General features: G+C 37.6%; 1 protein-coding gene across 1 annotated transcript in view; it reads right to left on the bottom strand.

Annotated features, from left to right (window-relative positions):
- The window catches only part of UBN2 (ubinuclein 2), a gene marked incomplete at its 5' end in the record, with an annotated part of 40,838 nt that extends 30,279 nt beyond the window's left edge, over positions 1-10,559 (bottom strand). Inside the window, 2 exons of the mRNA XM_010021463.1 lie at positions 4,509-4,610; positions 10,467-10,559. Of these exons, the coding sequence (XP_010019765.1) occupies positions 4,509-4,610; positions 10,467-10,559 (195 nt within the window). The remainder of the gene's footprint in view (positions 1-4,508; positions 4,611-10,466) is intronic.
- Between the last annotated feature and the right edge of the window lie 3,014 nt (positions 10,560-13,573).

The following is a 13,573-nucleotide window of genomic DNA, read 5'->3' as shown; positions in this document are numbered from 1 at the left end:
AAATTTGTCTCTCAATCAAACATGAAAGTATGTTTAATGGATCCTATGTAGCATTTTTCTGCATATGCCTCTAACATTGGTGGGGTTTTTCATTTTAAGAGACATTTCATCTTTCTCAAGCAACAACACTGCTGTAGATAAACCAAGCTCCCTTTAAGGTGAAGTACCTATTTTGGAGAAAATTTCCATGTATGAGAAACAATTGGCAGGCTAGTTTTCTCTATCTAGCATCACAGGATTCTTACACCAGTGTTTAGGAGGCTGCTGTGGAACCATCAATATAGTACACTGGGTTAAATACTGTCATATGGCCCTGAGCATTTGAAGTACTGAAGTGCATGCTTTCCATTGCTCTTGCTGTTCATATATTGCTTCAGTTCCTGTCAGCATGGCCACCTGGTACCGCTGCTTCAAAAGACAGCTTTCACTGGTTACAGATTTCTAGGTAGATGCTTCTTCCTCTGCATGGGGAGGAAGTGGAGCTACAGCATGCATGGGTGAAGGCACTAGCTGGTCTTTGTTTTGGATGCGCAAGTCTTACTGCCTCTGAGTGACAGAAAACAGCATACTTTTTCACCTCTTTTTTTTGTTTATTACTTCAGATCCTTGTTCTCTATTACATAGCAGAAAGCTCAGAGAGCACTGTATTCCCCTGGAACCTCTACCTATATGAAGCTGACATTGCCTGGAAGGTATTCAACTAAGTAAATATTCTGAGGTCATCGCAAGATCAAGTAGTCCAGCCAAACCAGGCTGATATGCATGCATATGCATACATGTGCATGCACGAAGAATAAAGGGGAAGCAGAATCTACAGGAATATCATTACACAACATAGTTCCTGGCAGTTTACACTATAGTAAAACCTATTTTCAACCTCAAAGCAGTGGAAAGACTGATGAGGGACAGCTTTCTTTGCCAGTTATGAACATTTTGTGTATTAACAGAGGTCCTTTAAGATAAACTAAGATTAGGACTTGCCATCAGACTAACTGCTACATGTTAGCAACAACAGTAAGATGGTCCTGATTCACATTTTTTTCAAATGAAGAGTTCACAACCCACTGGCTGCAGTCAAACGCTCAACCCAAAAATTTCCAGATACAGACTGAAGCATGGACTTCCCACTAGCCTGCAATTGCAATCAGAAAGAAAAAGCCACTTCTTCCAAAAAGGACCAGCTAAAAATTTTCCAAGGAGGAGAGCAAGGTGAAAAACCTGAGCAGCATATATATCAGATGCATCCAAAGCAAACAGCAACCTGTAACTACACACGCCTTAAGAGGAGACACATGAAGATGGGAGGTAGAAACTGATAGTGTCACTTAGGGTAATATGCACCCAAAACCCTTTCATTTAGCTGGCATTATGTCTGTGTCCACTGAATTGCTCTTCAAGAGCCCTTTACTTTTCTGTGTTCAGTAGCCACCAGGACATTGAGGGTCTTAATGCAGCCATGCTGCTAACGTCTTTACTGCACTGTAGGAAGTACTGATTCTTTGTGAAGTAAACAATGAAAGCAAATCTTTAAGAATCTTGTGCACAGTTTGCATCTACACAAGAAGGCAATGTAAACAGTGGCAACCTAGCTTACTAAGCACCCCAAAAATTACCCTACTTCATCAGGGCAGGTACCAGTGACCTTTGAGGAGCCTGTCAGGAAAAGTCTCTTTGCTTAGGAAAAGCTCCCTTTTGTCAGCACTTTCCAAAAACCTTATTCCAGACAGCCATGTCCTGCACCTGTCTGCACTCCAGCCCCATCTGAGGATCAAGCCATTAACAAATTCCCTGCACTTGACCCTGATCCCTGCCCTCAGGAAAACAAGCAGAACAATTGCCTTCCTGGATCCTTGGAGGACTTCAAACACTGTTACATATGCTATTTGTTATACATGCATCCATGATAGGTGTACAAAATAGCTTAATTGGAAATTGATCCAAAGCAAGCAGAATTTCTTAACTCAAATACAATGCCTACTAAAAACATGCTGAGAATTTCACTGGTTTGATTTCTTGACTAATACTTGATGGCATTACTTCAAAATCTGGCTCTAGAAGGAAACTCTCTCTAAAGCTATGGAATGCATCTATTTCAGTGCCAAAGAGCTCAGTATTTCTTTCACACCTGCGACAAGAAAAAGGTCTAAAATTCTAAAGAAGCTTTCAGTTATTTTTTCTGGGATACAGAGGGAGACAACAGGACGCCAATCCTGGAGGAATTCAAGAGGCACTCACACTCATTTTTCAAGTGTTTGTGGCCAGGATATTATAGCTTTTTATGTGTAAGAAAGAGTATCTTCCAAAAGGAAGCAAGTCCAGGCTGGGCCTGGCTCTGACATTTCTCAGGGTACACTGTGATTTAATAGCTGGCCACACAGAAGATGAGCAAGCCAGACACGTAGATCCTTCTGAACACTTCCTATTTGCATCTGAGATGGAATGAGAGGTTTTGTTGAACTTAACTCCTACATTACAGGATCCTTAAGCTCCGCACCAGCAACTTAAACTGCAGCTGGCACACGGTGCATTTTTTTTTTTCCCTTCTTTTCTATATAGAATTGGGGATGAAAGCAAAACAGAGATGGCCTCTCTCTAGTCTGTATTTGTAATGCAGACACAAGGCATAATGATTTGTTCAGGAGAGCAATCTTTAGAGAATACACCATTCTCCCGAGTCGCTTCCACAGCTACCACATGATGCAACCATCTGGTCCCCTAACAACTGCCTTTTGTATGTTCCTGCAAGGAGTCTGGCAAAAGATATCAGAAGTAAATGCTCCTGCAAATCTAATGGATCTGCTGCTGCTGCTAACAGCAGCAGCACTGGAAGGAGGCACAGCATGAGAAGTACTACTACACTAGCAAGTGTTCAACCCTGCTAGACACACATACTTCTTTGATGGAGACCTATACTATTGACTACTGAAAATCATCCAAATCACATATCAGATGTGATAGGTCACAATAAATCCAGAAAAACCAAGATAGAACTTGGGTCCTGTATGATAAAATTTCAAAACCGAGGATGGTTAACTTAAGAACAGTGAGACACCCAATAAGCCTATAGGTTCAAGTTGTTTCTCAGCAGGAGTGAAGAACATTCGTTCATACTGAGCTGAAGATCAGAATCTGACCTTTGGAAAGGACATACCAAGGCTTATGCCCCAATACTGTTCCAGCAGCACAACAGTAGTTGAGGGATAACAATAGGACAGTTTAATATTGGCAAGTTCAACTAAAATTTTAATATAGACAAAGGACAAATTAATACAAGCTACAATAAGCATCTACAGCAAACTCACTTTTCATGAAACTTGTTCACATGCCTTCAAGACCTACTTCAAAAACTAACACAGAGACAAGCTCAGCCTGCTATCCACTAACTTCTTTTGCTAAGAAGTTATGAGTTCTGCAGCACATGTTCTGTGCACCTCACACAGTTCTTAAAAGCAATATACATTGCTACATCTATATGCTAGATACCTCACAGCTCAGTGTTCACAGAAGCTCTTTAAAGTTTTATAATCTCCTAAATCTACTACCACATTCAAATGGAGGCACAACACAGTGGATGCTAAGCAATGCACTTCACTTCTGTGCTTTTCTTCCTATTTTCTCACAACTCCTTTTCATCATCTTTCCATTTCCATTCATTCTTTCAGCCTCCTCCTCTTCAGAGCAGCAGATCACTGCTGTTTTGTCCAGTGTAACTCATATCTGCAAGCAATGGAGGAAACTGAAGGCTGGGTAAAGTGTCAGATGTTTTTTCCTACGGGTTTTTGTTCATTCTTACTTGGCTAAACAGTATACCTTCTTCCTGATATCTAATAAAGGAGAATTACAGGAGGTCTCCAAGATTTTATATCATCCATTCTCTCTTCCAAGCTTCTTCCTCATTTTCACTATTTCTTATACTACTCCTAACATATCCTCAAATGCCCTCTTCTAAACCTCCTGATATCCCTGATACTGCCTGAACCTAGTATCTTTTTCTTTTACCTCGAGATGTACTTTCATTTCTGAAAAATATTCAGACAAAACAAGCTGTAATATTGTGCTGTTTAACCAAGTTGTTTTATCTCAAATTTTTCAGACACTTAGTGAATGTTCAGAATAGCCATGCTGTTCTCACCGGGTTTTAAAAGCAGAATACCTTCCTGATCTAATGCAGGAAATCTAACACCAGCAATCTACTAATAATCCAGATAGCTGTACAAGAAACTATACAGAGCCAGTGTAATTTCAGACCAGGGTAAATGAAGGGCACAAAGAAAAATAATTTAATTTCTAAAGGTGGAAAATTATGCAACCTAGCAATAGTTTTCTTTATTCTTGCAGTGTATAATGATATTTGAATGAGACTACAAATACAATCATTCGTTGGATTCCCAAATAGTGTGCCTTTTGGATCTACCAGTTATGCACAGGCACAAATTTTCCCATGCCTTTATTAATAAAAATAAAGCATTGTCTTGTTTCATCTTGCTGCTTTGATGAGGCTTACTTACTGCTTCAGAATTATCAATGAAGGGGTCCGTTTCATCATAACCATAACCTATATCAATTAGATCCTGCAGGCGATCCTTCCGATGTTTGTGGGGCTTTCCACCCTGAAAACAAAACAAGAGTTAGATCATCTGGGAAACAGGGAAGCAACATACTGAAGTCTACAGAACATAAGACATTTGAGGGAGGGTCATTCAGGGAATTATTAGTTTTGCTTTCTCGAAGATTGTCTATATGACTAAGAAAAACTTTCACACAGGAATGAGCTCTGCTAAACGTGCCTTACCAGAATCACCCCTGAAAGGTATCCGCTAGCCACCTGATTTCTGCATTACTGAAATTTTCCTAACATTTCCTATTTAGAGATGTTTCACTGATCTATGTTTTTAAAACATAGTGATAGGACTGTTAGTGATAGAAGGGCTAGGATAATTTAGAAAGTGTGAAGTTTTTCAGGATATTACAGAGTTGTTACAAAGGAAAATACTAATAGCCTAGCATTCAGTAAAGTGTTTCCCCACACAAAATAAATTGCTTCCCTACAGAAGAGTGAAGCCTGGGTCAAAAATCAAACAATACTGATCTGGTACTTGCAGATATGCTGTCTATGAGTTTTCAAGAAATTACAGCAATCATACAACATAACTGAAGAAAAACGTATTAAGATAAAATCCTCTGAAATGGAAGAGCCATCACCTCTGTTGATAGGACTAGACATGAAACGGTTACTTGAGTAACCCAAAGCCAGAAGCTGCATCACAGACTGTGGGCTCACTCATCTCCAGGAGACAATAAACTTCAACTTAATGTGTAAGTACTTTTCTCATGTGAAAGTTTTCTTGCTAAATCAAGTAAAAACTCACACCCAGCTGAAACATTCAGGGAATCTAAACTTACAGTTATACAGACAGCAATCTACTTAGGATATAGGACCTACTTTTCTGACGCACACATATTGTTAGAACTGTCAGTGTAAAAGTCTTAAAACATAAAATTCTCCAAAGGGCACCACCTTTACTAAAATGCTACCCAGTGTTCTTCCACGAATTCAAAAAGACTGCTCCTGAAGCTTCTCTGCCCGTACTCTACAGTGAAACACCTTTAAAATCTGAGTCTTTTCAGTTGTGACATCCAAATATCATAACCTGCTTGTTACTATGTGCGTGCAAACACTGTTCGAAGAAGGCTTCATCCTTGGTCTCATGAGAAGTGTAAGCATCTGAACACCTCCATTTTAACAATATTTTGCAAGAATTCAAGTTTGTAACTAAGCAAAGCATGTGCTCTTGCAAGCAAACAGGAATCTCTCAGGTATAACAAATAAACAGAAGAGCCCTGGGAGGAGTGGGAGGGGAGAATCAAAACCAAGTGCCATTTTTAATTCAGGTTTCCAAGCTTTATTTCAAGCCACAGATTTCCAAGCTAAGTATTCCTAACTTCCTATCATCCCCCTGCACTCACTCATGTCACAGCTGAACGTCTGCATGTTCCTAAAACACACCACAGAAAAGAATTTGGATGAGAGAAGAAAAAAAGTCTTAGGAAAATAAACAGAGCACGTAAGAATTCTGTTTAACCCATGCAAAAGCTTATGTAATTCTCATGATTCTAACTGAAGCACTAGCAGGTTGTCTGAAGAATGCTACGTAAACTATACTGATACCACTAATGCGTAATGCAATCCACCTCCATACCACATCTCTTGTTAAGATCAAGTAACCATCAATATCCTTGCTCACCAGCCTAAAATCGTGTTGCAACAGCTATTCAATGATTTCAGTGTATGGGCATTACAAAAAACATTAAAAAGCTCTCAATATATTCTAACTACCTGTTATTAATAAAAACATAGTGTGGATATACAACAAAGCTAATAAAAAGGAAGTCTCATAATAGCTGAATGAAGAAAAGCAGAATTAAAATAGTAACCTATATTCAGACATATGAAAATATCTGAAACATTTTATGTATACTTAGAGAATTTTCTTCAGTCCTGGTTCAGCTTATTTTTATGGAAGCATTTTGAAAGTCCGCGTGATCAAGATGTTAAGGTTGCAAGACCACAGCAGAACAACTACATCATCGACTGCAGCAGTTCAGGGACGTTTTACCACTAAAGCTTTTCACACTTCTCAAAACAGTTCCTCCAACCTTGTCCTGCAACCTTGTCATAAGCAGTCATGATACCAGAGTGAATCAAGGTGTCTAGCTCCTAAGGCTGCAAATAGTACTCATGCAAGTTTTTCAAGAAACTCAGTATGACTTCAATAAATTAACTGTGGCACGTAACCTAAGGTTTAAGCAACCTCTGCCCAACAGGACTAGAAGGTGGCAACTACAAAGCAAATTTTTGAGGAATCTTCCAAGGACAAAAACAGTCTATAAACCAGTAAACCTGATCTCTATACTGGGCAAGTCAATAGAAGTTATAAAGAACAGAACCAGCAAGCACAAGAAATATACATTCCATAACAGGAAAGAATTTGGGCAGAAGAAAGCAGTACTTCAAATACTTTAAAAAAGGTCCAAATATCTGTAAAGTCAAGGAACTATCACGTGGTAAGAGGGAAGGTCTCAAATTAACCTCTGGTTTAAGGCTAAGTAAGAAAGGGTATGAATAAGTATTTCATTTTGGCAAAGAAAGTAATCAGTCAAGTCACCAAGGGATGTGTATTCATTCATCTTTAGCAGCAACAGAGAGGGGTAAGAGTTGGAGGAATACAAGATGTCAAAATTACTGAGCATAATAAATATAAAAAAAGACAACTGAATAATCACAGAAAGACCTTGCAGTTGCTCTCAACTTAGTATGATAAATCATCAATTGAATTCAGTATCAATAAAAGGAAGGTAATTGACACAAAGGAAGTACAACCCAAACAAAAATAAATATGGTGTGCTCCCAGTTTCTTATACTGCTCAGGAAGCACTGGAGTTGTTACACACAGTTCTCTGACATTTGCTCAATTATCAACTGTGGACAAAAAAAAGAAAAGAATTGGGACTTATAAAAAAAGGGACAAAGAAGAAAATCAGAAGTCATCATTATATCACTGTTAAATCAGGGCATCCTACCATTAATATCCTTTAATTTAGAAACAGAAACTGGAACAGAAAAAGGGAACAGTAAGCCAACAAGGATGTTTAAAGGTAAAAAACACTGCTTCTGTACAATAACAATGTTAAAGACACTTCAGCTGGGGAATGAAAGGACTGAATTTAAGTGGTAGCATCAGAATCACATGCAGTACGTGGAAGAAGAGGAAATATTTCACTGTTTCTTACAATACAGGAACTATGGAGCACCAAGCAAACTCATCAGGTTTAAATACAAAGTACATTTTCATACAGCAATCATCATTGTAGTCAGTGCCACAGAACACAAATTCAGTGAACTCAGAATGATCTGGCAAATTTATGGCAGAGAACTGTAAGTTAGTTCAACATGCAGCCTTTGACTTTGGGTGAAACTAAGCCACAGATTCCAAGACAGGCAGAGTGAAGTAACATCAATTACTCTGTTAATTGATGTAATAGCACTTTCTCTGTTATACTTTCAACTATGAGATGCCACTAGTGTCTGAGGATTATCCTACCATCCATTAGATGGACCTTTATTTTGATCCAATAAAAATTCTTACATTACGTACAATATTGTCTGAGATTCAACAAAATGGTTTTACACCAGTGTTTGATTTTGTCTAAAGAACAGTCATCAAAAGAATGAAAATGGGAAACGTTCAGAACAAAGTTTTATGCTGGTGTTTAAAACATGTATTTTTGCAAAAAAAGTTCTGAATAATCAAGTAAACAAACAGTACATTAACTTTATACATCTTTATAAAAACGTGTTTATTCATAGGCTTTCTTAGTAGCTGCAAGATATATCCAATACTGTACTGATTTGATTATGAGTACGGGAACTTATCTGAAAAGAAGGAAAAAGTCTTCAAAGACAACTGTTGTTCATGCATCAAATTTTTCAGAAGTACTGCCACATGTGCTATGATTTTCTTACTCCATTTAAAAATTGATATAGATAAGCAATACCTAATTAGTTTGAGGATATAGTAATTCTTGCAAATTCTTGCAAATCTGAAACACCCCACCCCCCAAGAACAAAAACCCCCCAAAACTTCTACTTCTCTCTCATACAACTAGTGATTATTTTTACACTAAAGCACTATTAAAGAGAAGAGAATGGGTATTTTTTCTAGTTTAAGCTAAGGTGCTAATGTCTCACAAGAATCAAAAGATGGCTGGATGCTGTCAGAACATGAGCAATTGTACTGGGTCAGTGTACAAAGACGGAATTCCTCTGAGCATGGACGGTAAATAGATTGATGGTTCTCTTATTCAAAGAGAAAAAGGACAGGGAGTATCTAACACAAGAACTATTAATCACTCGCCACCCTCCATGCTTAGCGGCCCTAAGGTAAGTTGTTCTTTCTGTAGAAGACATTCCCCTTCCAGGAATTTTGTGGGGCTGAAGGGCATAAGGTATGGCAGAGAATGAAAGAAAGGCAAGAAATCGGAAGTGCAAATAGTAATCAAGATACAAGTGCACTATGAACTTAAACTGTTATAAAATTATAGTTTTGTTACCTACTGCTTCCTAATAGTTAGAAGTACCTATTTGCCCCTTTTCATGACTACTGAGCATTTAAATCTAGTTTTCCTAAGCATAACAACATTTTGTCCATAAATGTACATGTTTAGCTTTGATATATGCATAAATGCATATGTAAAATTAAACTGCTTCCACTACCACTCCCTCCTATTTATATTGCTTTACATGCTCTACACTAACTTTCATCTGCTGTAGTTAAGCAACTTGTTTCAGGACATTATAAAATCTTTAACTTGTATTATGGAAATGAGTCTCCCTGAAAAGTACAGTTGAAACATTTTTCTCTCAGGTTCAAAAAAATAATTCATCTTTCAAATGAAAAACAAAGAGTATTCTGGAACTGCCTTCTCAATTCACTGGGTATATTGGGTTCCACCAATCCCTCCAAAAGCTGAAAATAATTCCTTTCAGTTTAAGGGTTTCTTTTGTTACGTATCACAGTAATTACTTCTACAGAATGTACAGACTGGGCACTCAGAGAAATCTGCCTTTGCCAGGAAAAAAAAAAATCTGAATAAATCAGACAAGCAAGATTTTAATATGTATATTAACAGCAAAAGATACAAATGACTGCTCTTGTTTCCCTTCTTTATTATTGAGGTACTCTATTAGTAATCCAGAATATCAACATGCCTAAACATGATGATGAGTTTTGATTGCCAACTCAGAATTAATCACCCAACCCTACCCATAGGAATTCTTAAAGACCTGTTTGGGTGTGGTTTCAGTCAACATTTTCTGATTTCTACCTTCATTTACTAGTGAAAGCCTCTTTATGTTACTACCTAGTGTTGTTCAAGTCATTCATGATACACTTTCAGGAGTCAGCAGAGTATTTTTAGGCAGCTGGAAGCTACAAGATAAACTCATCAAGCAATGACTTATTATTCAACAATAACTTCCTATGGAAGCATTCCAAACTAGTGAGAAATTCATCACGATCCATCAGTATCTTGCCCAAACAGAAGAGCTGTTCAAGAGTGCAGAACAGCATTCCATAAAATTTCTTTCCTCCAGCACAGTATTTACCATGAATATCAACCTGCATCTATTACTCAGTTGTGTTTCTATAGGAAGCCCTTCCAAGAATAGCTTCTGAAGCTATAACATCCTACAGACAAATCTATTTAGCAGACTTGTCTAATAAGCTTGTAGCAGCTTCAAGCTGCTTAAATGAAATATCATGAGACAGTCAGCTCTGAAGTATACAGAAGTCACTTGACACTACATTAGCAACCATATTCAGAAAAAGAAAAGTGTGAATATCTCTACAGCATCATAAGTTATCACTATTAACTACTTGTATGTTTAATTCAGGTAAATAACTCACATATTTTGCCTCAAACTTCTTGGCTAGCATTTCTACTTCATGCCGCTCACGCTGTTCATCATTAAATGGATCTTCTGAGTGAACAGATTTCTTCTGAAAATAAAAAAAAAAAAAAAAAGCAGAAGTGAAACACTCATTCCACAAGAAACAGTTCCAGTAGGTTTTTATTAGAGACATTCTATGTCAATAAAAAAATGCCCTGATAGCTAAACAGCTGGAATTTATACTGAGTCCAAATACTTACCTTATTCTCTAAAAATTAGTTTGACCCATTCAGTTATCATTCAGTTACTTTGCTTCTAATGAGAACAGAAACAGAAAAGTTAAGAGAAAGACTGAGACATTTTCCCAAGCATTCCACTACAACCTCAATTTTAAGTGTAAGCGTAAGAGAGAACTATGGCTATCTGAGGTCTGAGAGAAAGAACTCTCTCTAAATAGAACTACCTTTTGCCTCTGCTTCCACTGGTGCCTCTTCTTGGTGCTGTGATTCTTCTCAATGCAATATGCAAGATGTACCTGGTACACTAATCAGCAGGGAAGCAGCCAGAAGACTAAAAAGCTCAGTAAGTTGCAACTATAATTAATTCCTCTAATTCTTGTATGTTATTTTTTCTTCAGATAATTTCCCTAATCATAGCATGGATTCTACTGACGCTATGGCAGCTACAACAAGAGATGTACTTCCTGCTTATTTGTACAGCTAGAATATCACATCTCCTTCCCACCCCCTTTATTATTTGACAAAGAGGTTTTCACTAACACAAAGTCAATGAACAGTAATCAAGGGAGTACATAGTGGCGGTTTCTTAATAAATAAGCTATAGCAGAAAAATAGGCTGCCATCTTCAAAATAAGAGTTTACATAAGTACAGTAATTGTTGGAAGGGGAGCTGGGGGAGGTACCAAGATGCTAAAAGATGATGGCATAGAGTTATATGTTAATGAACTTTAGGGATGGCAACTATAACACACACGGACCACTCATCAGTGAATAAACGAAGCTTTATGGCAGATTAAGACAAAACAAAAAGCAACATCAAGTTCAGAAAAGCAAGAGCCTTCTTCCACATAATGAGGAAGGTAAACTAAGCAAAACTGAAGACACCACATAATTATCTCACATTTTCTAAACTAAGAACTTAAAGAAAAAAAAAAAAAATCAACAAGTTATAGTTAATCCTGAAACATAAGTTGAAGTTACATACATATTTCCTGCAGGCATAATTAAATATAAAATACTACTCAATTCATGCAGCACTATTTTCTCCACCTTTATTTGGGAATACTACTAGGCAAATGTTCTTTGGTTTTGTTTAATTGTGAAGTAAGAAAAGGTTGAGGCCAGGGGTAAAGCAACACTTAGTACTTAATGCTAACTTGCCTCTCCGCCAAACTCTCAAAGTTGTAGATGACTGCCACTTTGATTAAGCACTATTGAAATCTCAAATTCAAGGAAGTTTTAGTTTTGACAGTTTCTGCAGGATGAATGGCTCTGACTTGCAGTAACTTTAAGACACTGCTACTTCAGTGCCCTCACAGCTTACTTGACAGAAGCCATCTTGGACTTCTGGCTCACCCGCTTTAAGTTTTACACACCAAGCTTTACGCACCAACAGAAAAGGGAGCACACTTTCACTTCTGCCAGTTTTTAAAGAAACAAGTAAACTCTTCAATCACACCAACTTATTACTCACATGCAAAAACTTTACACATGTAATTCAACCACAAGATGAACTCTACCAACAACCCTATCAAAGGATGTTCTCTTGATCAAGGCAAAAATAATCAGGACAAGGACAGCATGAGATTCTAACAAACATTTCCACTTGCTTCTGATTCAGGCTAGGAACCCAAATTCATAATATAAAAAAAAAAAAAAAAAAAAGAAGTTGCACTCATCCCATCAAGTAAGTTTTGGGTTCTTTACCATTTCATTAAAAGACCTATTAAAGCAATGTTTGAAGTTATTCCTGTGCAGCAGTCTTTGCCTTCCCAGAACAGCCTGCCTCTGGAGAACCTTTCCTTGGTTACTCCGGTTCCGAGTAACACGAGATAGAAAGACAAGCTCCCAATTTTATAAAGTTCAACTTTAATGGGAATAGTTATAAGCAAGTCAAGCAACTTCTTATATGGGATAAGGAGTGTGCAATAGCTTTCAGAAAAGCCAGTCTTCACCATACAAAATCAGTTTGCATAGCTAACTTTCTATGAACTGTTCATTTGAAACTGAATCATTACTAAAACAACAAAACATTTGGAAATCTAACACTCCACTTAAAACTACAGCATTAACTGCCCATTAGTTACTACCTACTTGGAAAGAGCAAATCTCACAGATTCTGCAGAAAAGTGGTAGAGGGCAGGCACTTCTTGGTCAAGCTTTGTTTTAACAAAGTAGTTTGCTGCATTAACTAGTATAAATTACCATTGCTATTCTACTCCACAAGCAGGATCAGTTTTCCTTTCACAATTTTTTTCTATTTTATGTCTTTGAACAATTAACATACCAGGGTAGAAGACAGACTTCTGTCATCCTAAGCCTCCTGCACTGTATTTAGCACATTCTCCTTTTGTATTTGCTCTAACTGTAAAGGAACCAGCATGCACTAATTTTATTGCTGGATAAAATGTGCTTCCCCTCTCTTTTCATGCTGATTAAGACAAGATTTTAAGTCCTCCCTACCACATCAGAGTAGGTTTTCCAGCTTCTACCATATAGCAAGCAAGAAGGTAAACTGACAGGCCAAGTATGCATCAGTTTTTCCAACAAGAACACAAATCCAGAATCTCTTAAAGAGGATCGCAATTTATATACTGTTTTACATAACCAGCTGACTGTTCGACACAGTCCAGCAAGACAGGCCATTACAATTCATTCATTTCAATTTGGACTCTACAGAGAGCTGAAAAACATCCACAATTTTTTATATAGCATTTCTATGACTCCTTCTACCTTAAAAGCAGTCTCCAATCCTATACATCCTCTGGTTCCAACTGTACCAGAAATCCCCTAAAGCAATCCTTGCCCCTAGAAGACGTGGAATTTGCATCCAGATCAACATTAAAAAGCCATTTTTTCCATGACTATGTGTGATTAACACATT

The sequence above is a fragment of the Nestor notabilis genome, unplaced genomic scaffold, assembly GCF_000696875.1.
Source record: "Nestor notabilis isolate BGI_N333 unplaced genomic scaffold, ASM69687v1 scaffold17129, whole genome shotgun sequence".
In the NCBI taxonomy this organism is placed as follows: Eukaryota; Metazoa; Chordata; class Aves; order Psittaciformes; family Psittacidae; genus Nestor; species Nestor notabilis.
Note: the sequence above shows the minus strand (reverse complement) of the source record. Positions and strands in the feature narration are given on the sequence as shown.